The sequence below is a fragment of the Achroia grisella genome, unplaced genomic scaffold (assembly GCF_030625045.1).
Source record: "Achroia grisella isolate CSIRO2021 unplaced genomic scaffold, CSIRO_AGI_Agris_v1 utg2167, whole genome shotgun sequence".
Classification (NCBI taxonomy): domain Eukaryota; kingdom Metazoa; phylum Arthropoda; class Insecta; order Lepidoptera; family Pyralidae; genus Achroia; species Achroia grisella.
Genome location: NW_026712716.1, coordinates 638,562 through 664,191, shown reverse-complemented (window position 1 = coordinate 664,191; position 25,630 = coordinate 638,562). Strand labels below are relative to the sequence as shown.

At 35.6% G+C, this 25,630-nt stretch overlaps 1 protein-coding gene across 1 annotated transcript; it reads left to right on the top strand.

The window, feature by feature from the left end:
- Positions 1 to 25,220, top strand: LOC131842370 (fibroblast growth factor receptor 1-like). Its single transcript, XM_059190911.1, has 16 exons — positions 1 to 16; positions 492 to 645; positions 11,507 to 11,631; positions 13,617 to 13,898; positions 14,895 to 15,080; positions 16,501 to 16,821; positions 17,350 to 17,538; positions 18,687 to 18,904; positions 19,388 to 19,523; positions 20,009 to 20,265; positions 20,651 to 20,891; positions 21,654 to 21,843; positions 22,871 to 22,985; positions 23,447 to 23,640; positions 24,154 to 24,291; positions 24,652 to 25,220. The coding sequence occupies exons 1-16, from the start codon at positions 1 to 3 to the stop codon at positions 24,854 to 24,856; spliced, it is 2,967 nt and encodes a 988-aa protein (XP_059046894.1). The 3' UTR covers positions 24,857 to 25,220.
- Positions 25,221 to 25,630: the final 410 nt, after the last annotated feature.

Genomic DNA, 25,630 nt, shown 5'->3' with positions numbered 1-25,630 from the left:
ATGTCTGTGGAAAATTGTATTTATAAAAAAAAAAAAAAAAGTAGATGGCTCTGTGTGAATTGTCCAGAGTAATACATTCATACGTTAAGATCCCATTAACAAACGAACAGTTTCAAAGATTACTACGAGCAACACACAAGTTTCTTGCTCATTCTTGTGACCAGCTTTCCGAATGAGTGGTATATTAAAAAAAATGTGATGACTATAAAAAAAAAATGTGATAACTTAACACATTGAAGACATAAAAAAAAATTATGTCTCACATTATTAACTACCTGTGCCCGCGATTTTGTCCGCGTGGAATTTAACTTTATTTTTCTAAAATAAAAGTATCTTAAGTTACTCTTTATTACATCAGCTACCTGCCAATAAAAGTCCCATCAATAATCCACCGGTGGGCATGCGATCATTAACGTGTTAATTTAAGTTTATTTGAATAAAGGATTTTGTATTCTATGTATATAGTAATAAGTTATATTAATTCGTTTCAGATGACACATACAGCGTGATAACGGCGTCTACCAACGAGAGATTGCGGTTGATATGCGGCGCCCGCGGCGGAAGGTCCGAGCGGGTCACGTGGTACAAGGACGAGAAACCCATCAACAATCAACAGAAGAATAGACTTGTTCAGCTGAAGCAATCGTAAGTTGTGTTTTTTGATTGAATATGGAGTGGAGTCTATCGCAGTACTACTCACCTTTCTATTTTCAATTAATACTAGCTGACCCGTCGGCTACACTAATTACATAGGCCACAGCCGGAGGGTGTAAAAAAATGCAATTTATAAGTATATATATATTTATATTTAATTACTAATTGTTCCTGCGACTTCGTCTGCGTGGAATTTCATTTTATTTTTCTAAAGAGAAAAATAATAGTAGCCTAAGTTACTCTTTATTACATCAGCTCCCTGCCAAAAAAGTCCCGTCAAAATCTTTCCAACCATTTCAGAGATTAGCCGGAACAAACAGACAGACAGACAAAAATTGTAAAAAATGTTATTTTGGTGTATGTGTACCGTATTTATATTCATATGCATGTAGTAAAAGTCGGTTATTTCAATATTACAAACAGACACTCCAATTTTATTTATATGTATAGATGTATATATTAAAATTATTACATTAAATATTCTTATAATTAATTAAGACGATATGATACTTCCGCGATAGATGAATAGGCATTCCGCGATAGGCGAGGCAGGTCAGGTGTTCGCGTTGGTGCCTCTGATTCGCCAACTTTCTTAGAAGCGGACCGAACATGGAACGCTGACTGTGCGGTACTAGTGAGGCAATATGACAGGGATGCCTCTCTATGATTCAGGGTTGCCACTCTATGATTCAGGGTTGCCACTCTATGATTCAGGGATGCCTCTCTATGATTCAGGGTTGCCACTCTATGATTCAGGGTTGTCACTCTATGTAACACACTCACTTGACATTTATCATAATTTGCCCAATTGACATAATATCTTTATAAATTATTATTGGCATCGTGCGAGGAAAAACCCACGAACATCGGAACTAAATTGGCCAATGAATCAAAGCCGTCGAGGAATAGTTCAGAAAAAAAAAATCTTGTATACGTAAGAAATCGCGAGCTCAGCTACCATCTACTAAATAACTTAAACAAAACTCTGTTCCTTTAAAAAGAAGAATCTAGAATAGATCTCCTTAAATATAAATAATAAATCAGACTGCACAAAACAACTGTGTGGTAATAGAGTAAACTGAGATATCACATTTAGAGCTGGAATGGTATTACAGACTCTAGTAAATCATATTGCATCTGTTCGCGCTGGTCTTTGCCTCATACTGGGAGTCTATAGCCGTGCACTTAAAAAAAAAAAAAGAAAGGCGGGTTACTTGTTCGCATTGCCGCCATTGTCGCAAGGTCGCATCAAATCATTAATTCAATATTAAAATAATTCTGTTATAATTTTCAAATAAAATACAACAAAACAAGAAAAGACTGTATGTGTATCATAAGAGTTCATGAAAAGCAGTGCAGTGTGGTAATTCTGCCGAAAGTTCCCGGGAACGAAGATTGTGCAAGTTTGGCGACAAGGTCAGTGTGCATTTTTGATTCCCAGTACCTATTATTGGAAGTTAATCTTAAAAATATATCATTATTCGAACATATTTTGGTCCATCTAGCCAAATCCAATTGCAATCTAGTCTAATTAGTTTGTTATTGCAACAAATTGCACATTAAATACCGGCACCTGTTGTTCGCTATTTCTTATTACGTTCCGTACATGCCTACGCACTTTGTTAGGTTATAATATAATGCATACTTAGTTTACTCGTTGAAAAACTATTTGCAGTTTTATTGTTATTGTAACTACGTATCTAATATAAATAGAAATTACATTTTGTGTTTATTACGTTGTGTGTGTTTGCAAATATGCCTAAAACTAAAGAAATTGACTACGAAAATTTAATTGCACCATTTATTACTACAAAAGAAGTTTGTTTTTTACGTATGCAACGTTTATACGAATTATCAAATAAAATAAAATCTCGGGAATTGGCCAATGTAGATGAATTTGTAGCAAGGGTGTCTGAGTTAGCGGACATACGGAAACAATATGAAGAATCGGTAACACAAATAATACGGTACGAAAAATTGCAAAATCCAGATTATGTACCTACTTACGGGGAGATAACCAGTTTTGATCAACTTTATTTCTCAGTGCGTTCGGTTGCCAATAGTCTACCGCTTCAGAGTAGCACGGGGCAAAATGCACAAAGTGAGGGCAGTACAAGTAAGCATGTTCGTTTACCGGAATTAAAAATTTTACCGTTTGACAGCAAAATTGAAAATTGGCCGATATTTCGCGATACTTTCGTTAGTTTAATTCACGATAATTCCCATATAAGTAATATCGATAAATTTTATTATTTAGTATCTTCAGTAAGTGGTTCAGCTTTAAGTATAGTCAAGTCTGTGCCTGTGTCTGCTGAAAATTATCCTATTGTTTGGGGTGCATTACACCAACGCTATGAAAATAAACGCCTATTAGCTACTACATATTTGGATAAGTTAATGAACTTTAAGCCGATGCAATACGAATCCACCGCTGCTTTAAATACATTTTTATTAGTTTTTCAAGAGAATGTCAAAGCTATACGAGTGTTAGATATTCCAGATTTATCAAGTTTTTTGTTATTTTACATTGCTTTACGAAATTTGGATGCGACTACGCGACGTGAGTTCGAACAAACTGTCAGTCCGGGTACCATACCCATGTTTGACGATCTCATAAGTTTCGTTGAAAAACAGGTACGCGTCTTAGAGATGTCAGAGTGTAAAACTGCACAATCGAAATCTACAGTTTACAGTCAACCAAATCCATCAAAACACGTATCAGTGCCTACTACATCGAAACCAGTTAAAAAAGTTTCTCAATATAAACCTTCCTTGGCGACAGCAGTGGCTGACGTGGATAAGTCGAGTAAATCAATGAAATCCAATAGGGTTTGTTCATTTTGTAATAAACCTCATACTATATATCGATGTTTCGAGTTTCTCGATCTCACTCCTCACGAACGATTAAGTAAAGTCAAAGTTCTGAAGTTGTGTGAGAACTGTTTGAGAGATGGTCACACAGTAAATGACTGTCCCTCTAAATTACTATGTGCAGTCTGCAAGGAACAACATCATCATACCCTTCATGTCGATTCCAGTGACAAACAATACAAAACAAATTCTGTTGCTCTTGCATGTTCAGCTGATTTGACGGTTTTGCTTGGTACAGCTGTTGTACATGTAGCCGATTGTTTTGGTAAATACCAATCCGTCCGGGTTGTTATAGATAGCGGTGCGATGTCGAGTTATATAACGCAAAACTGCGCCAATAAGCTAGGACTGAAACGCCATAAATGTAAGTTTACTCCTGTAGGTTTAGGGGGCAATGCTATACGGGACTTCGGTGTCATTTCATGTGCAGTAAAACCACGTCATAGTGATGGTCCAGTACTGACAACGGAAGCGGTTATTGTGTCAAGTATTTCAGGACATCTGCCTGTTACACCGATATCAAATGTAGTTTTAGCACAATATCGTAATCTCACATTAGCAGATCCTACATTTTATAAGCCGGGTCCAGTAGACATGTTAGTGGCTGGTGACGTATTTCCATACATTTATGATGGAAAGAGGATCCTGCCTCCTTATCAGGGTATGCCAGTTGCCTTAAGTTCCATATTTGGTTATGTCATAACGGGACAAGTGTCACTAAAGCGCGCTGATTTTGAGCCTGACACCAGCCTGGACACTCACAGTGGTGTTACGGCACACAACGCGTTTTGTGGTCTATCAACGTCTATGGAACAAGTTATGCAATCATTTTGGGAAGTGGAAAGCATACCATCTCAGCAAATACGGAATCCAGATGACACATTTGTTGAGGAGATGTTTGCTACTGAGCATAAACGTGACGATGACGGACGGTATGTTGTTAAGTATCCTATGCGACCCAATTGCGAACTCGGTAGCTCAACGCAAATGGCTATTCGTAGATTACTTAACTTAGAGTCCAAACTGGACCGTCAACCAGAATTAAAGCAAGAATACAATAAGTTTATGCGTGAATATGAGGAACTAGGTCACATGACCTGTCTTGGTGAGTGGCGGGAAGTGAAATCTAATTATCTCATCCCCCATTTCTGTATTTTCAAACCATCAAGTACTACCACGAAGCTTCGAGTGGTATTTGATGCTTCGGCGGGCACAACAAATGGTAATTCGTTGAATTCAATTTTATTTCCCGGGCCGAAGCTTCAGTCTGATATCAATGAGAATTTAATTCAATTTAGACTTCATAAAATTTGCTTATCAGCAGATATCTGCAAAATGTACAGGCAAATTATGATTAATAAAAGTCAGCGATCATATCAACACATTTTATGGCGATACGCAAAAGATCAACCTATTCAAGTATTCGAACTTAATACCGTAACGTATGGTGTTGCCAGCAGTCCATATTTGGCAATAAAAGTTTTAAAAACGTTAGCAGATTATGAAGCAAAGTTTTACCCCGATGCATCAGAGGTTTTGCGTCGTGCGTTTTTTGTGGATGATTTTTTGTGGTCTGTGGAGGATATTGACAAAGCCATTTCTCTCCAAAATGAATTACGAGCCTTACTTCAGCGTGGAGGATTCGTTCTTCGTAAATGGTCAAGTAACAGCCCCACAGTATTACAACATCTACCTGATGACTACAGAGAAACACCCATTGCTTTTGAAGATGACCAACAATTTTCTGTCAAGGTATTGGGATTGCAGTGGTCGCCTGTAAGTGACGCGTTTTCATTTGTAACCGCTACTCCGAATAACATAGTCACCAAGCGGTCTGTGTTGTCTCAAATTGGTCGTCAATTCGATCCACTTGGTTTTGCAGCGCCATGCGTGTTTGTAGCAAAATGTCTTATGCAACGTCTGTGGGCATTAAATCTCGGATGGGATGATCCATTGCCTGTGGATCTCAGAGAGCAATGGTTAAAGTATGTTACAGAAGTACCTCTATTATCACAGTTCAAGCATGAAAGGCATGCAACGGTTCCAAACAAAACTTATTTTCAAATATTAGGTTTTTGCGACGCCTCCTCATTAGGATATGCTGCTGTTATATACATACGTACCACTAATGATAATGGTGATAGTAAGGTCAGCCTGTTGATCGCTAAGTCTAAGGTAGCGCCATTAAAGATCATTTCAATTCCACGCTTAGAATTAATGGCTGCACACTTACTAGCTAAGTTAGTAAAGTACGTGTTAAACATTTTGCAATATCATGTACACGTCAATGATATTTTATTGTTCACCGACTCATCGGTTGTTCTAGCATGGCTAAACACACCGTGTCATCAATTAAAGACTTTTGTTGCTACTAGAGTTAGCAAAATTCTTGAACAAGTGCCAATGAATGCATGGTACCACGTTGCTGGACTCAATAATCCAGCTGACGTAGCTTCTCGTGGTGCATTACCGTCTGCATTGCTAGCCACTACTGAGTGGTTGTCTGGCCCGTCATGGTTGGCCAATAAACAAGATTCCTGGCCAATTAAAACTATGGCGGTGTTCAGAAATGTACCTGAGATTCCAGAGTTAAAACCCAATATTACCTTATTAGTAACTGATAAGGAACCAGATGTGTTTTATGTTCTAACAGAAAGGTTCTCGAGTTTTCAAACTATAATAAATGTTGTGGTTCGCTGTTTACAATTTGTGGAGCGCATACGTAAGTCCAAGCGTCAGTCTATATTATCTGTTGAACGCTGGCGTGAAGCGCAAATTATTTTAGTCAAATCGGTACAACACGAACATTTTTCTACTGACTTTCGGGCCTTAGAAAGAGGTGAAGAGTGTCAATCGTCTCTCAAGAAGCTTTGTCCCTTTGTTGATGCCCTAGGTTGTATTAGGGTGGGGGGTAGGCTATCTGAATCCCGCCTTCCCTATAAACACAAGCATCCCTTGTTATTGCCAAAAAAATCTAATTTTACAAATAGTGTGATAGATTATTATCACAAAATCTATCTTCATGTTGGACCACGTACACTCCAAAGTCTGATTTCTCAAAGATTTTGGATTATTTCGGCGCGTAGCATTATTAGGTCACGCTTATCTAAATGTGTTTCATGTTTTAAGGTTCGACCCACTGTTCATCAACCTTTAATGGGTTCATTACCTAAGTTTCGGGTTGAGGATATCCACCCATTTCACACTGTAGGAGTTGACATTGGTGGCCCTTTTAGTACAAAAGAAAGTCACAGACGTAATGCTAAATTGTCCAAGGCATATTTATGTCTTTTTGTATGTTGCTCTACGCGTGCAGTACACCTGGAAACCATATCGTCCTTATCTACTGATAGTTTTCTAGCGGCATTTGATCGATTTACAGCGCGTCGTGGACTGTGCCATACCATAGTCTCAGACAATGGTCGAAATTTTATCGGTGCTGGTTCGCGTCTAAAAGAAGTAGCAAACTTCTACAAAGATAATTCAGAGGCTCTTGGTAATCAGTTTTATATACGCAAAGTTCATTGGACATACAATCCACCCACAGGCAGTCACTTTGGTGGGTTGTATGAAAGCGGAATTAAATCAACAAAAACAATTTTAAAACGCGTTATAGGTCTCAAAACACTTTCATTTGAGGAGCTTAGCACTCTCTTCGCGCGTATTGAGGCAGTACTAAACTCGCGTCCAATCGCTAGTTTGTCAAGCGATCCTAATGAGTATGAAGCTCTCACACCGGGCCATTTTCTAATTGGTCGCGAGTTGCTGGCAGTGCCAGAGTATCCTTTGACAAACGAAACTGTACATGCACGAGATAGGTGGCAGACAATACAACAGGCCTCACAACGGTTCTGGCAGCTTTGGAAACAGGATTATTTGCACACACTCCAACAACGGCACAAATGGTATAAGAATACCCCTAATCTCAAAATCGGTGATTTAGTCCTTGTTCATTCGAGCTCTCCTCCATTAGAATGGGATCTAGGAAGAGTGATTTCTTTACATCCCGGGCCTGACGGGATTGTACGCGTGGTCAAGGTTCGTACCAAGAATGGTCAATTTACACGGCCTGTAGTTAAACTAAGTCCGCTCCCTTTGGAGCAGTAATTTTCTTAATATTTAAGCACATACACATTTTATTAGATGTAAGATCTTTATATTTTCTATTTATACAGTCCACTCATATCATATACATATATGTAAGAAGATAATTTAGTAATTAGTAACATATGTTCTCAACAGTATTCATATACTACTATCATGTATTTGTATATACATGCATTATCTATTATTATTAGCTCATAGATTCAAAATAGTTGGTTCATAGACTTAATTGCAATTGGAAATCCTGGCGGATTTCGGTGGGGGGAATGTTCGCGCTGGTCTTTGCCTCATACTGGGAGTCTATAGCCGTGCACTTAAAAAAAAAAAAAGAAAGGCGGGTTACTTGTTCGCATTGCCGCCATTGTCGCAAGGTCGCATCAAATCATTAATTCAATATTAAAATAATTCTGTTATAATTTTCAAATAAAATACAACAAAACAAGAAAAGACTGTATGTGTATCATAAGAGTTCATGAAAAGCAGTGCAGTGTGGTAATTCTGCCGAAAGTTCCCGGGAACGAAGATTGTGCAAGTTTGGCGACAAGGTCAGTGTGCATTTTTGATTCCCAGTACCTATTATTGGAAGTTAATTTTAAAAATATATCATTATTCGAACAGCATCAATATTTATGCAGGACATATAGGGCTGGCAAGTTTTAGTATCTCTGTGGTCATTTTACTTGTCTCTGATAATAAAAAATCTAGTAGCGACAACCTCTGTATCAATACCAAATAGTTTTAATATTGGTTTATAACCTGCTGATTCATTTTCTATTGTTAGCTCTAATACTTTTTTAGTAACTTAAATGTCAACCAAGTTATATCAAATTTGAAATTATGTTAAGTCCATTTCATTTACATACTGGATTGATATTGTTTTGTTTAATTCCGCTACAATTAGCATGTGTGAGACCACAAATATAAAATGCGGAAAGTTAACCATTGCTATTGTATTAATTACTTAATGGATTTATATCATTTTGCTTAATTCCGCTAGCATTAGCAGGTGTGTGACCACAAATATTCGGTGCGGAAACTTGACCATTGCTACTGGAGGCATTACTTAATGAATTTATATCATTTTGCTTAATACTGCTATCATTAGCACATGCTAATGATAGTGTGTGACCACAAATATTCGGTGCGGAAACTTAACCATTGCTACTGGAGGCATTACTTAATGAATTTATATAATTTTGCTTAATTCCGCTATCATTAGCACATGCTAATGATAGTGTGTGACCACAAATATTCGGTGCGGAAACTTAACCATTGCTACTGGAGGCGTTACTTAATGAATTCATATCAATTTGCTTAATTCCGCTATCATTAGCACATGCTAATGATAGTGTGTGACCACAAATATTCGGTGCGGAAACTTAACCATTGCTACTGGAGGCGTTACTTAATGAATTCATATCAATTTGCTTAATTCCGCTATCATTAGCACATGCTAATGATAGTGTGTGACCAAAAATATTCGGTGCGGAAACTTATCCATTGCTACTGGAGGCGTTACTTAATGAATTTATATCATTTTGCTTAATACTGCTATCATTAGCACATGCTAATGATAGTGTGTGACCAAAAATATTCGGTGCGGAAACTTAACCATTGCTACTGGAGGCGTTACTTAATGAATTTATATCATTTTGCTTAATTCCGCTATCATTAGCACATGCTATCATTAGCACATGCTAATGATAGTGTGTGACCAAAAATATTCGGTGCGGAAACTTAACCATTGCTACTGGAGGCGTTACTTAATGAATTTATATCATTTTGCTTAATTCCGCTATCATTAGCACATGCTATCATTAGCACATGCTAATGATAGTGTGTGACCACAAATATTCGGTGCGGAAACTTAACCATTGCTACTGGAGGCGTTACTTAATGAATTTATATAATTTTGCTTAATTCCGCTATCATTAGCACATGCTAATGATAGTGTGTGACCACAAATATTCGGTGCGGAAACTTAACCATTGCTACTGGAGGCGTTACTTAATGAATTTATATAATTTTGCTTAATTCTGCTATCATTAGCACATGCTAATGATGGTGTGTGACCAAAAATATTCGGTGCGGAAACTTAACCATTGCTACTAAAGGCGTTACTTAATAGATTTATATCATTTTGCTTAATTCCGCTATCATTAGCATGTGTGTGACCACAAATATCCAATGCGGATACTTATCCATCGCTAGTGGAGGCGTTACGACCATCTCTATTGGTGATCAAATTCCTACTGTTATTGAGTCTACACCCACATTGCAACATGTGTTTAGCCTCTGAATGCGGCATCATCAGGAGTAGATTACAGCTCGTATATAGCTTGGAAGCCTAGTGGTGACTGTACGGCCGTTGGTCCCCATATAAATATATTAAATCGACCAAATTAATAGTCTACCTAATAGGAAGTGATAATCGTCATCTTCATACATAAACAGCACGATCTTTACAAAATTAACTGTGACCCACATGGTACACCAAATTTAGAACCAAACTGACATGCCTCTACCCCCTATAACTTTACAGCAATATCTCACCCTTGAGACAGAAAGATGTGTCTGAAAACCATAATGTAAAACTAATTGACACCCCTAGCGAAGTATCCTAGACTGGAATCAGCTCTATATGACGCCTCTCGTGTAGAGCTGGATAAAGTCGACGCAGAGCTTGCAGCAAAATCTTTCAATTCTCAATTCAGATTGGGTGTAGAATTATTTTTAGTCTAGTTCCTATTATTCTTTATATTATATTCAGACGGAAGTTAGATCCCGGAGCCAATAATATTTGATGGTCTCGTTGGTCTAGCGATTTAGCACACCGCCTTATTTCTGATGTTTGCAGGTTCAGTTCCTCGCTCGTTACAAACATACATTCACGGGTATGATTGTTTGTATCGGTCTGGGTATTTCTATTTATATTATAATCTTATAATAATAATAATCTCAGGACAATTCACACAGCGCCATCTAGACCCAAGTGAAGCTAGCTAAAGCTTGTGTTATGGGTACTAGACAACTGATACAAGTACATAGATATTTTTTTTGTAAATACATATTATACATAGAAAACACCCAGACCGATACAAACAATCATACTCATGAATACAAATGTTTGTGCCGTGCGAGGAATCAAACCCGCGACCATCGGTCGTAAAGCGGTGTGCTAGACCGCTACACCACCGAGGTCGTCAAATATTATGTATTTATTTACAAATAAAATGTATCTATTTTTTTCTATTTTAAGCTCTGCTTATCTTGAGAGTAGATGGCTCTGTGTGAATTGTCCTGAAATATTATATTATTATATTTGTTAGTCTTGCTATTAGACTACTCCGACGCTGCCCGCATCAGTTATGCGATTCTATTCAAAGCATCTGTAAACACTGCCACCAGTGTTCGATCGATCATGTTTCTCTATTCGTGTACAGTTCTGTTGCATTAGGAATTTGTGGAAACTAAATAAATCCATAGCGTTCAGTGAACATGCCAGCTATATTTGTAGGCGATATACTCGTATATCGTTGTAAAATTGCTTATTAGGTTTATTGTACTTTACTTCTGCTGGTCGCGGGTTCGATTCCTCGTACAGTGCAAACATTTGTATTCATGTTTTTGCACTTTTTGAGAAATACTATAATCTAAATTTAAAATCTACTAGTTAATAACTGTGACTTCAGTGTGAGGACACCGCTTGGGGTTCGAACTTCGGCCCAGGTCGTCATGATTTCTATACCCATTTACATCGATCGGAGGGGTTATTCCGAATAAAATAAATATTATATATATTTGATAACAGTTGACAACGCGACTGATTACGCCTTTTAAGGTGGTGAAGATATTTTATTAGTATTTCAATTTGCAGCTTACGGATAAGGAGCTTCCATCCGGAAGATGCTGGAGTGTACAGCTGCATGAGTCGGGACAGTCTCAACGAGCTGACTGTCACCATCAAGCATCAGCCCAGTCTTGAACCAGACTTGATAGATGGTAAGTTATACTCATATCCGGCTATATAACATATGAAAGTGTGTTGCAGCAACAAGTTAGATTAAATATCCTACCATCTTAATTTACAAAAAGGTTCCCCCAGTATAGAATAGTAAATAATCAAATTACAAGGAGTCCTGGCCTTAGTTGTCCTGTACAGCTTCAGCGGAAGATACTAGGGTGAGTGCAGGGGACGCTCGAAACCTGAGGAAAGACTTATGGAGCGACTGAAAGCCAATTCTTTCCTGACTGATGCTACATTAGTTTAAGGGCACCGCTACACTTTTGAAGCTCGGCTTAGGAGGTCGTAATTGCGATTCTCGTTTCAATAATAATATAACAATAATAATCTCAGGACAATTCACACAGCGCCATCTAGACCCAAGTTAAGCTAGCTAGAGCTTGTGTTATGGGTACTAGATAACTGATACATATACATAGATATTTTTTTTTTGTAAATACATATTATACATAGAAAACACCCAGACCGATACAAACAATCATACTCATGAATACAAATGTTTGTGCCGTGCGAGGAATCGAACCCGCGACCATCGGTCGTAAAGCGGTGTGCTTGACCGCTAGACCACCGAGGTCGTCATCTGGGACACAGGATCGAGTAAAATATTAGACCATGGACTTCTCGTTCTAAATTTTTTACATACCACTAGGATGGCAAACATACATACATACACTTTTGATGACAAATGGTTATCCGTAGCCTATAGACGCCTGAAACATCAGGAAAGTATGTACGCGTTGTCGACCCTTAAGAAACCTTAGTTTCTCGAGGAAACCTCGGCAGGTAGTGCATTCCACAACCTCAATGGCAGTGCTAGTGCGACTAGTGCATTCCACAACCCCAAGTATACAAGAGAGGAAGGTCCTCTGAAACCGCACTGTCCTACACCATTTAGATTCCAGTGTGATATGATGAATTTCCTGTCGATAGCGAGTGGAGCTTCTTAAATTCTTCAATTGTCGAACAATTCTTCAGAACAGAGTCCATTGTATATCGGTAAAACACTTAAAGCGATGCAAAGTCACGTCTCAAGCTAAGTGTTTCGATATTTAAAAATTTTTTAAATACTTTATAATATACTGGATTAAGAATATATGTTTAAACTCTTATTGACTTCAGAAATGATAATCGATTCCTATATATCTTCAGCTTTAATGTCCTTATTTTCGTATACTTTATTTCTCTTTACTGACCATCCAGATGTGTAAACATGGGATGAACGCTGGATTCAGAAATGCAAAAATATTGCAATCATGTGTAGAGATGTTTTAAATGCAATCTTGTTATGATTATGAATAATACATATAAATCTGAATCATTGTAATTCCCTGGAAAAAATATTGTACAAAGCTTTAAAGATATGCTACATATGTATACCTATCCTCTTGTTATAGATGGCTGAAAAGATTTTGTAACAATTTATTGTACTGTAAAAACATTTAAATTGGAAGGATACAACGATCTTAAGAAATTGCACAAAGGCGGACTTATCTTAAATGAGGAATTCAAAATTCAAAAATCATTTATTCATATAGGATATTTTAATTTTAGTCGTATATAAAATACGACTAAAATTAAATTTTTACATTATAAGTTTAATTTTTTCCCTACAATCCAGTTCAGTGTATAGATTCAATTGAGAAGAACTGGCATGAAACTTAATTGAATTACTGTTTGTTTTCAAAGCATGTTTTTTTACAGTGTATATTTATATAGGTGTCTATGTCTAACATTAAATGAAAATCCCGTGCATGAACAACTATTGCCATGCACGCTCGTCATTCAAGCAATCGTTTAGTGGCTTTGTTCAGTAAATATGATTTTAGTAGAATTAGGAAGAGACCGCCATTCCATCCTAAATTTCTTCCATTTTTCTTTCCAAAGGCTTTTTTTTCCAATCGACCTTTGAATGTCGTTCATGAAAAAATTTATTTAACTTTATCATTTGTTTTTATTATTGCAGAATATCAAGCTGATAACAGTGATGGGTTTACAAGAGAAATGTCACATCGAAATTCGAATGAAGAAGTTATATCAGAGCATGAAAAAGAGAGATACGCTCGCAATTTGAAATTTAAAGAAGTCGATAGTAGTAAAAATAATGATTTGGACGACAAAGATGCCAGTCTAGAAACAGATGATTCTTCGACCAATTTCGCACCTAGGTTTGTGCATCCACAAAAAATGTTTCATTCAAAGACGAAAACTGTTGGATCTTTTGTGAAGCTGAAATGTACTGCAGAAGGTAATATTTAGCGATTAATTTTAAATGAGACATAAGTATGTTTAAATCTATTAGAACTGATTGAGATATATTTCATGTAAACTAAATAAATACATATTTATAGAAGTACTGTAGGATTAAAACTAGTTACTTAAAGATTTGTTAGCTTTTAAGTTTCGTCTGCGGAACAAAACATTGAGTTTTTACTACAATTTGAAGCGAAATTTTGTACACAAATACAAAAATAAAGATGCATTTGGCAGACTGAACACCTTAAGGCATTTTCTCCCAGTCAACCTTAGAACAAACATAGATTAGTAAGCGGTGCATTTAAGCAAATAACATGAAATAAATAATAATAAAAGGAAGTACTTTATGCTGGTAATAATTTGTTAAATTCAAAATTAAGGATTCATAGAATAGAATAGAAAATCGTTTATTCAAATAAACTTAATTTAAGCACTTTTAAATAGTCATAGTTATCATTCTTTTAATCTACCGCTCATTCGGAAAGCTGTCTCATCACAAGAAGAACGAGCGAGAGACTTGCGTGTTGCTCTTTTAAATAATTACTGTAATTTTAAATTTCCAATTCGAAACGTGCATAAAAATAATATAAATTAGTGTTAGTTGGTGCTTTGTCACCAACTAACACTAATTTATATTATTTTTATACATAAATTCTTATATCTTCTTTTTTTTTGTTGGAGTATTTACTATATAGGACAGTAAGTTTGATGCTCTTATCAAACAAATGAGATTTAGCAGTAGGTGTATCTTAGGGGTTATTAACCCTACAGATTGCCACGAATACGCAACTGATATGACAATTACTTCTAACAACAACAACATTCAAAATCTATTTAAGGAAATTATCATGTGATGCCATGAAATTGGGTTCACTCCACAAGTTTATTTATGTCCGCAAGCCGAAGTCTTGCTTCACCCGTAACATAATTATATTGCGTGTTACTGAACAACTAAAAGCATTTTTATTATCGTCGTAAACTTTTGCAGGCAACCCAACTCCGACTATAGAGTGGAGGAGAAATAACGAGACTATTGTTAGGAAGGTCTCTCCAATATACTCGAAATGGTCCGTCGATATTGAAGAACTGAACAAAAGTGATGAGGGCAATTACACGTGTATCATTTGTAATGAAATTGCATGTATTGAACATAATATGGAATTGATCATTGAAGGTGAAGTATATATTGATGTTATATCTTAAGTATTTACATCAGAACGCTAATATTACAAAAATAAAACACGCTAATAGGTATAAAATATAGAATACAACAGAAAATTCTTTGTTGAAGTTAAGTTAAATTCAAGCACTTGTGAACAGCCATACTTATTTTATAAGCTACTGATCATTCAATGAGTCGTTTGATATCTTATTATAATATATCTGCTGGTACTTTTATTATTTGATAATGATGGAATGGTGATCCAGCTTACTCGAGTGGTATACGTTTGCGAGGTACCAGTGAAAATAAATAATTTAATAATAGTTAAATCTTTGCGCCTTTCATTAATAAGAAACGTAATAAAATCGGGACTAGATATAGTATTTTTATTATGTAATTGGAATGGTAAACAAACAGACGGTACGCGACAACCGTCGCGTACATGAACAACACTACGGACATCGTTACCGTGACACTCACGATACCATTCATGAGAGAGCAAAAATGTTATGTATCCAGTGATTACACTGCTTAATCTGCACACTCCAATTGAAATACAGCTCACAAAGATAGTTGCTTGGAAGCTATAGTAGGTGAACCTGAAGTATCCTTGTAGCCGACTTTAAGCTACCTCTAATGACAAAATATTTACAGCCATGTCAGTATACATGAAACTGTCAAAAATAATTTCTCTACCCTGTAAAAAGAAATGCATAGATATATAGATACTAAGACAATTTATTTCATAGTTTAGAATCACTAACATTGAATATTTCTAATACTATGTCATATATTTAATGTTAGTGATCACAAACAGGATTCAGATTATTTAAGGAGATGACAATATCTTACACAAATAGTCAATCAAATACTTAATCCTAATTCATCACATAATCATTAAGTATTTAATTTCATGTGGTCGTATTATATCTGTGCTAAAAGCTTAGTCCCCTCCGATCGATCCCCCGTCCAATTCAAACGGGGACCGATGTTACGACGGCCTTACCCGAGGTTCGAACCCCTAGCGGAGCCTCAGACTAAAGTCGTATCCGTCAGGCGGGAGTTGGCCTTCAGCCGCTCCATAAGTCCTTCTGCGGGTTTGGAGTGCCATCTGCACCTGCCCCCATCATCCGGTGAAGCTGTAAAGCCTTAATAAAAGCTAAAAGCTAAATCTAAAAGCTTAGCGTGAAATGCTATATATAACCTTATTAAAATTTAAAAGTATAAATTTGAAGATTATGATTCAATAATAAGCTTCTGGCACCAGTTTCATATACTCAAACATAACTGTAATTCAAACATTCGTTGAGCTCCGAAATGCTTTTTTAACTTTCAAAGAAAAAAGTCACTCGCTAAAATTAAATCAGCCGTTCTCCAAATAATGTGAAACACATTAACAAGTGAGTATAATTTTATGATCTTTATTTTACAGACTTCCAATCGCATGCTATTGATATTACTCATCCGATGCCGGAGATTTTATCGCAACGAAGAGCAGCAGCTCTCGTAGGAAACAATACAGATGAACATAAAAATGCCACAGAGCACATGAGATCTACGAGTTTAAAATCTAAAGAATTAGACAATGCAAGTGATGACCCAGATGAAAGGAATGATAAAGATCATCCAGCATACGGTGCTATTGATAATTCAACGACGAAGTCTCCACCAAAGTTTAAACATCCACAAAAAATGTATCCAACTGAAATGAAGCCAGCTGGAAGCACTATTAGATTAAAATGTGCAGCTGAAGGTAATGTTTATTACTTTGATTTGATTGGCATTATCATCATTGTCTGGCTTATTTTATAAATTTAAGTAAATGCTAAGAATCACGACTACGTTTCTGTTGCTGAATATTAACAACTGTCAAACTTTTACAATAAATAAATAATATTACGATTTTTAACATTCGCTATATTATTTGTTATTTTTTCTCTATTTAAGTAGTCCCTTTTAATAATATATTTTAGTTATTATATTATATTTGTTAAGGTTTCTAATTTTAAGTTCTTTATTTTTCTCTTATATGGAAAGATGAACGCCCAAAAGTAGGACAACAATGCATTGTTACAACCATTGTCTTTCCAACAGTAATTGTTACTTTGACTGTTATTAAACTACGTACAGCCACTTATCTTACAGCCCCTACAATACAAACAAATATCTCAATGACTACAAATATTTTACGCAAATTATCTTTGAAAATTGAGACAATATATTAAATCATTGTGCCGCCAAGATATTCGATTAACTGATGCCATTGATACTTTTCCACCAGGTAATCCAACTCCAAATATAACATGGACAAAGAACAAGGAATCAATAAGTAGAAGTTTCTATCCACCAAACTACGGGAAGTGGTCAATGGAACTAATTGAGTTGACCAAAGCCGATGATGGTAATTATACCTGTACCGTCTGCAACGAGCTCGGCTGCATCACCCACAATATTGAAGTCAACGTCATCGGTAAGAGATTCTTATTTACAAAACATAACTTTATACAATATATGTGTTTCAATCTATATTAAGAGACTATATAGCAAATATTTAGTTGAAATTGCACAAGATCTCGCTGCCTACCTCATAAAGGTTAGAGATAAAATCTAGCTCTAAAACTAAATATGAGGAATAACTTTATTTTCAATATTGGACATTAATTTATTATACTTTAAATTTTTAAGAGCGTTATCCCGCAAAACCATATATTAAGGAAGGGTACCCAGGAAATCACACTGTATTAGTAAATGAGACAGTGGAACTTTCGTGTCCACTTTTCTCGGATCTTGAACCAGAGATGCAGTGGTTCACGTTATCAAATTATTCTATAACAAGTGGAAAAGTGGGACCCAGTGATGCCAGAATTCCACCTGGATTCGAAATAAAGGTTGAAACCATTTAATTTCGGTGAAGGTTCTCGACTAATCGGGCAATCGGATCCTGAAATACAATGTTTGTAACTAATCAATTTGAATATAGAGAACATACAGAAAACTTAAGTGTAAAATAACTAACTTTATAGGTGGTGGTAAATGGGTTATTAATATAGTTAAACAGGTTTTAACGGGAATAATTTTATGGTAAATCATGGTATTTACCTCTCTCGCCGTTTCGACTAGGTTGAACTAGCCGTGATCATGATCTGATTAAACGTCGACTGACGAAACTTGGAGAGAACTTTATTTACCATAAAATTATTCGTATTAAAATCCGTTTAACTATATTAATAAAGTATAGTAAACGCGAAATTTAAAAATAAGATGGCTTATCACAGGAATTAGAATTTATAGAATAGGAATAATAAAGTGTAAGACGTGAAGACAAACCTATAATAGGCATAAGGTTGTTACGTGTGAATAGTGTATTATGTAAAGGTTAGAGGTAAAACAATAAAGTACGTGTATGTTTAGATCTTAATAATTAAATGGGCAATAAAATTGTTATTATTGTGTATTAAATGTTTATCCATGTTTACGTAACTATACAACTAAGTCATGCACTTAATGTTGTAACTGCAGCGATCGAGTCCTTTTCTGTTTTATCTTTAAATAAACCATAACACTGGATAGTTACTTTACATGAGTAAGTAGTAACCAGATATGTTTCCAACATTATAGAGCGTGTTTACGCAAAACCTGTACTCACGAAGGGCGTGGTGAACCAAACCAAGCTCGTTGGTGATACTGCCCACTTCAGCTGCTCATTCCTCTCAGACATGCATCCTTATATTTATTGGATGTACATCGCAAAAGACGAATACATGTATACAGATGTAGACCCAAGTAGTTCTCCAAATTCAGTGGCCTACAGTGATGTTAATAGCAAAAGTATAATGGTGAGGGGTAGATTCATAATAGGATTGGTATATTAAGTATTGTAGCACGGCTTGTGGCTTTTGATGTGGCATGATTCTGTTGCATGATATCTGTACCTTTAGATTTAATTTATTTAGCATTTAAATTGAATGCATCTTCAACTTTCATAATCACTTCATTTTTACAATAATGTTTGTTGTATTTAGAAACTAATTTTGTTTTTCTTTTATTGTTTGGTAGATATTAAGTCATTGCTATAATATTCATTTGTAATGATGACGTTTTAACTATAATATTATTGCCTTAATTGTGTGTGTGTGTGATTTTGTCAGTTGATTTTTATATACGATCGTAGTGTTTACACATTTTAGCATGATATTTGTTCTTCATATCTTTATCATTTTAATTAAAAATACTATAGTATATGGTGTGTTTTAAATTCTACTGCATTTAAGAAATATTATTTTAAACGATGATTATGACATTTTATATTTTAATTACAGTCCGATAATCCTGACGATAAACCCGAGCATTTAACTATTTATAATGTAACAAAGGAAAATGAGGGTTGGTACGTTTGTATTGCCAGCAATTCACTTGGTAACTCCACCGCCATTGGCTACCTCACCGTTATGGATTGTAAGTATTCAAATATCTATACAGATACAAGTATTGGTATTCACAAGTATGATTGTTTAAATCGGTTTGGGTGTTTTCTATGTATATTCATAGAAAAAAGTATATGTGTATCTAGTACCCATAACACATGCTCTGCTTAGCGTGGGATTAGATGGCGCTGTGTGAATTATCCTGAGTATTATTTTTATTATTATTTTGTTTAAGTAAATAAACAAATTTCATTTAATTATGTTCACCACGCCACTAATATTTGACCAATGCCTTTCACTACCATCTGAGATAGTTACGGGTTATAGAGAAGGTACATATATCCTGAGTATTATTTTTATTATTATTTTGTTCAAGTAAATAAATTAATTTAATTTAATTATACTCATCACGACATTAACATTTGACCAATGTTTTTTATTAACGTCTGAGATAGTTATAGCACAGGTTATAAAGATTTTTTTATTGTGAATCTTATAAGAATTATATCGTTTTAGCGCTACCTGAGCCAGAACAATTGGATACGGGAAAACAAACTCTATTTATAAATATAATGACAGCAGTACTTGGTGCATTATTTGTGGTGGCAGCTATTATAGTGCTGACAGTTTTCAAGATGTTCAAACGGGAGAAGATAAAGAAACAGTTGGCTATAGAGACGGCCAGAGCAGTGATAGTGACGCACTGGACGAAGAAGGTGACTGTGGAGAAACCGCAGATGAACGGGTCGCCTAACGTGTCTGGAGAGGCTTTGGTAAGGAAAATGGTGCTTTAGAATTAAAGAGAGTTATGGTAGTGTAATTGAAAGATGTAGAGGAATGTCACCTTGTCTAAGAATGGCAAAGTATGAGTGGTGTTACGGGCGTGATCGATTCCCCGTCCAATTCAAATGGGGATCAAAATTTCCATTGCCTGAGCCGAGTTTCGAGCCCTTAGCTGTGGCTTAGGACTAAAGTGGTATCCGTCAGGCAGGAGTCAGTTCCAGTCGAGGCAACAACTGCCTGCAAACTGTACGAGTCTCTAAATGTAGTACTGAGTGTTCTTTAAAATATATATGTTAAATCCCACAATGATAGATTGCAAATGACTGATTGATCATACTGGTGATACGATAAATATATTTCAATTATTTCTTACAGTTAATGCCAGTAGTTAAGATAGAGAAACAGAAGCTATCCCAAGTGCAGGGCCACACAACGGATTCCATGAAGATGTCTGAATATGAATTGCCAGTGGATATAGACTGGGAGGTGGCCAGGGAGAGTTTACTCTTGGGCAAGGTGCTTGGAGAGGGAGAGTTCGGGAAGGTGGTGAAGGCCGAATGCATTGGCATAGTGAAGGCTGGAGTACCATCGGTTGTAGCTGTCAAGATGTTAAAAGGTCTGCTATAAATTTTATTAAATTTAGGGCAAACATTTTAAACTGCAAAAGATCGTTGTTTTGGCTGTTTGGGTCTCGGATTACAAATTTATTTATGAATAGAAATTTACGTGTTCTGGCTAGAATTGATTTGTTTTGCCAAACCATGGTTTCATTTGGGAGCACAGTTAACTAGACTATGTGTACAATCTGCAAGCATTTCTTTGCAAATAATTTAAATATTTTTCCAAACCTTGTTTTGATTTGAGAGGACAATCAACTGGTCCATGAGTCGAATTTGCAACAATTTCGTTATAAATGATTCCATTCTTTTTACAAACCTTAATTTGATTTGGGAGCACAATTAACTGGACTATGAGTCTAATCCAATCTACAAGCATTTCTTTTCTAATGACTAAAAATATTTTTTTATGGGGAAAATACATAGAATTCAAATATGAGTAATATTTTTTTTATTAATTTGGAATCTCCATCATTACTTTTTATTATAATTTTTATTTAAGCAAGATTTTTTTTGTTAACTGCACAAATACATATGTATAATTGATCAGAGCAAAATTGACGTAGAAGGTAGCTGAAGTCCTGCTGAGCTTTTGAATTTTATATATACCTATTACAAATAAATGTACATGTATATTCCCTATTCTAATTTTAAATGATGAAGTTCTGGGGTAACAAACATATAAAACAATTAACAAATACGGCCTCCCTTTTTTAATTTGATTAAAACTAATACTATACATATCATATTGGTAATTACAGAAGGCCATACGGACGCCGAGATGATGGCTCTAGTTTCCGAGATGGAGATGATGAAAATGATCGGGAAACATGTCAACATCATTAACTTGCTCGGCTGCTGTACTCAGGATGGACCACTGTATGTGATCGTTGAATATGCACCTAATGGAAACCTTAGGGAATACCTAAGGAATCATAGACCTGGTAATAGGTATGTACTTTTGAAGTTTCCAGAATAAATATTTAAACCATTTATTTTATGGGTGATAATGGAATGATGCACCCGCCTACGCTAACGGTTTACGCTGGCGGGGCACCAGTGGAGGGTGATAGGATGAGCATGAGGTCAGGTCAGTTAGCCCATCGTGACAAATTCACAAAAAAATTATCACGATAGTTTCCAGAGGGAACCGCGTGGAGGTAGACCTAACATGGTACGTTGCTAGCAATAAGAATTACTAGTTCCCATCTTAACAATTCATTTCCCCTCTCTTTGTATATTATATGTTTACAAAAAAAATGTGGTTATCTATGTACTTAAATCAGTTGTCTAGTACCCATAACACAAGCTCAGCTTAGCTTGGAACTAAATGGCGCTGTTTTTTTTTTACCAAATACATATTAGATTAGAAAAAAAAAATTGTTCAGGCAATATTTTTAATACAAATATTTCCCAATTGTTACTTTAAATGAAACATTTCATTCTTCCATATAGACAGTTTCAAAAGTTAGTGATTGCACCAATTAAAGCTTACGTAACAATAACAAACTGATTTTACCTAATTGTCGTTTGGCTAAAGTTAGTAATTCGTTTTATGGCAATTGCGTAAGGTTTTACAATAAAATACCAGAGTCTGTTATAAATCTGCCAGAAAAAAGATTTAAATATCAAATAAAACAGTTCCTTTGCAAAAAAGCTTATTATAAAATTGAAGAATTCGTTAACGATAATAATGTTTTTATAGAAAAACTTTAAATCCATAGCACTGACAATATTATCTGATTACACTAATAATGAGTGCGTAGCGATTTCTATGTTGATTATCGCATGCCTCTTACTTGTTATACTGTAATTATTTATATAAAAAAACATATATTAAAAAGAGCAACACACAAGTTTCTTGCTCATTCTCCTATAGTAATGAATCTGCATTCCGAATGAGTGGTAGAATCAAAATATGACTATTCAAAAGTGCTTGTAATGAGTTTATTTGAATAAAGATTATTTCTATTTCCAGATACGAGCCTCTACCAACAGAGAACTTGAAAGAGAAGAAAACCCTCACGCAGAAGGACCTCGTGTCGTTCTCTTATCAAGTTGCCAGAGGGATGCAATACTTAGCATCGAGACGAGTGAGTATCATATGTTAAATATTCATTTAAACTACAATATTTACGTAAAGGTACATAGCGAAAAAAAATCTATGTATTTGTATCAGTTATATTATAGAAAAGTTGCGAGGTACAGATTGAGATGGTATGGGCATGTTATGCGGAGGAACGAGGATCATGTGTTATGGAAAGTGTATAATATGAATGTGGATGGATGTAAAAGGAGGGGACGCCCTAAGAAAAGATGCATAGATTATGTGAAAGATGATAAGAATAAAAGAAGAGTATGTTTAGATATGACGACCGATAGTGAGCAGTGGAAGAGAATGACATACTGCGCCGACCGCAAATAATGGGATAAAAGTAAGGCAATGATGATTGTATCAGTTATCTTGTACCCATAACTCAAGCTTTAGTTAGCCTAACGTGGGTATAGATGGCGCTGTGTGAATTGTCCTGAGATTATTATTATTATATTACAGTGCATACACCGAGACTTAGCAGCACGCAACGTCCTCGTGTCAGATAACTGTGTGCTCAAGATAGCTGACTTTGGTCTGGCGAAGGACGTACAGAGTAATGACTACTACCGGAAGAAGACGGAAGGACGGCTTCCGGTGCGGTGGATGGCGCCGGAGTCGTTGTACCACAAAGTTTTCACCACACAGACTGACGTGTTAGTATCATTCTTTATCAATCAGCCTTCTTAGTTACTAAAAATTGGCTATAAAATCGTGTGATTGCATTTTACTGTTCTTTGTGATCACTCTTTCGCGCGTGATACCACGTTTTTCAAGTTTTTTTCTTTCTTTTAAAATTGTATTTTTTATTCCACAGTATTAATTTTCCAAAGACACGTTTTACATTTATCAATTATCGATAACTCTATAATTATGTATTTGCTCTATGGTCCGCCATTTTGTAATATTAATTAGTTATTACAAAAAGGCGCTAAATCACCAACTATTGAAGAACGCGGGAATGCGTGAGCTGGCGGCGAGTGCAGTCTCTGGTTCTCTTTATCTACATTTAGTTGCACATTGGTGAAAGCCGATTCCCGCGTGCAAGAGCGTCTGTGTAAAAGCAGCTAATGTGTACATTTATATGCACACTCTTTACACGCAAAAGAACGTCCGTGTAAAGGCAAAGAGTGTCCGACTTAAGGTAGATAACTTGGACCGTGTTGCAGGTGGTCGTTCGGCGTGCTGCTGTGGGAGATCATGACGCTGGGCGGTACGCCGTACCCGACGGTGCCCGGACAGTACATGTACCAGCACCTCAGCGCCGGACACCGCATGGAGAAGCCGCCCTGCTGCAGTCTCGAGATGTGAGTATTCTCTCTTGTTATCAGTAATGATTATACTTTTTTTTTAATCCAAACGGACGACAGGTTTAATGTCTTGAAAGTTGTCATGTATTATTACAAATTTGATCGTTTAGGAATGAAATTAATCAACTTGATTTTATATTCCTTATATTAAATATTGTTACTCAGTGTTTAATATAAGGAAAACAAAATAAATATATGTTGATTTCTTTATTTATCCTTATTAATTATTAAAATGGTTAAATTATAAAATTATTGGACGTCATCTGAGCATATGATCTAAGTGTAAAATGAGAAAATTTTTACAACTTTATGGGATTTAAATAAATTGAAATGTATTAACGTCGCTTTCTTTTCCAGTTACATGCTGATGCGGGAGTGCTGGTCCTTCTCACCCGGAGACAGACCCTCGTTCACAGAACTAGTTGAGGATCTGGATAAGATCCTCACAGTGACAGCAAACCAGGAGTACCTGGATCTAGGATTGCCACAGCTAGACACGCCGCCGTCGAGTTACGACGGCTCAGGCGACGAGAGTGATAGTGAATTTCCATTTATTAAATGAACTGTGATTAGTGTTTTGTTGTTTGAAAACTGTGTTAATGGAAAGATAGAACATTCTAGATGAAAAATTACCACAGAAGTAAGTGGCTCCTTTGTTATTTTGCAAAATGAAGAGTGTATTAGAGTGCCTCGAATAAAAAATAGCAATAACGTAAACTAGCGAAATTGCTATTGTCATCTGTAAGGGGCTGTTTAATAGTTTTTAACAAATTACATTTTTTTTCATTACAAGTACCAAAATAGGACTGATATTTGTAATTAAAAAAAAACCAACAATATATAAATATATTTATTAGTAACAAATACATGATAATGTCTAATATCCTTATGGTTATGGAAATTTTCATAAATAATTACTATATAACGCAATGGGGGTAAACAATGTTCAGAGGCTGGACTTTCTATTAAATATACATTTATATAGATATGTAAAATCGTACGTAGTACCATAAATCTCCCACCTTGAGTGCTGTGTGCCTTTATGACTAGGTCGGTTGACCCACATAGCTATTGCAATATTATCTTGTAATTGTATAAAAAGTAGTTTTAGGTATATTTTTTTATTATCTTTTAATTCTATATTTGGTGTTTCAAACGAGTATGACTGAATATTTTACATGATAGGAATTTCGAATAGAATAATATTTCTGTAACTTCGTATTTATAATTAAAAACATTATTATATAAAATTAATTATTTTAATTGTATATAATAAATATGTTTTATTCATGACGTATATAATTTATTTATTGTTTTTATATTGCATTTTCTTCTA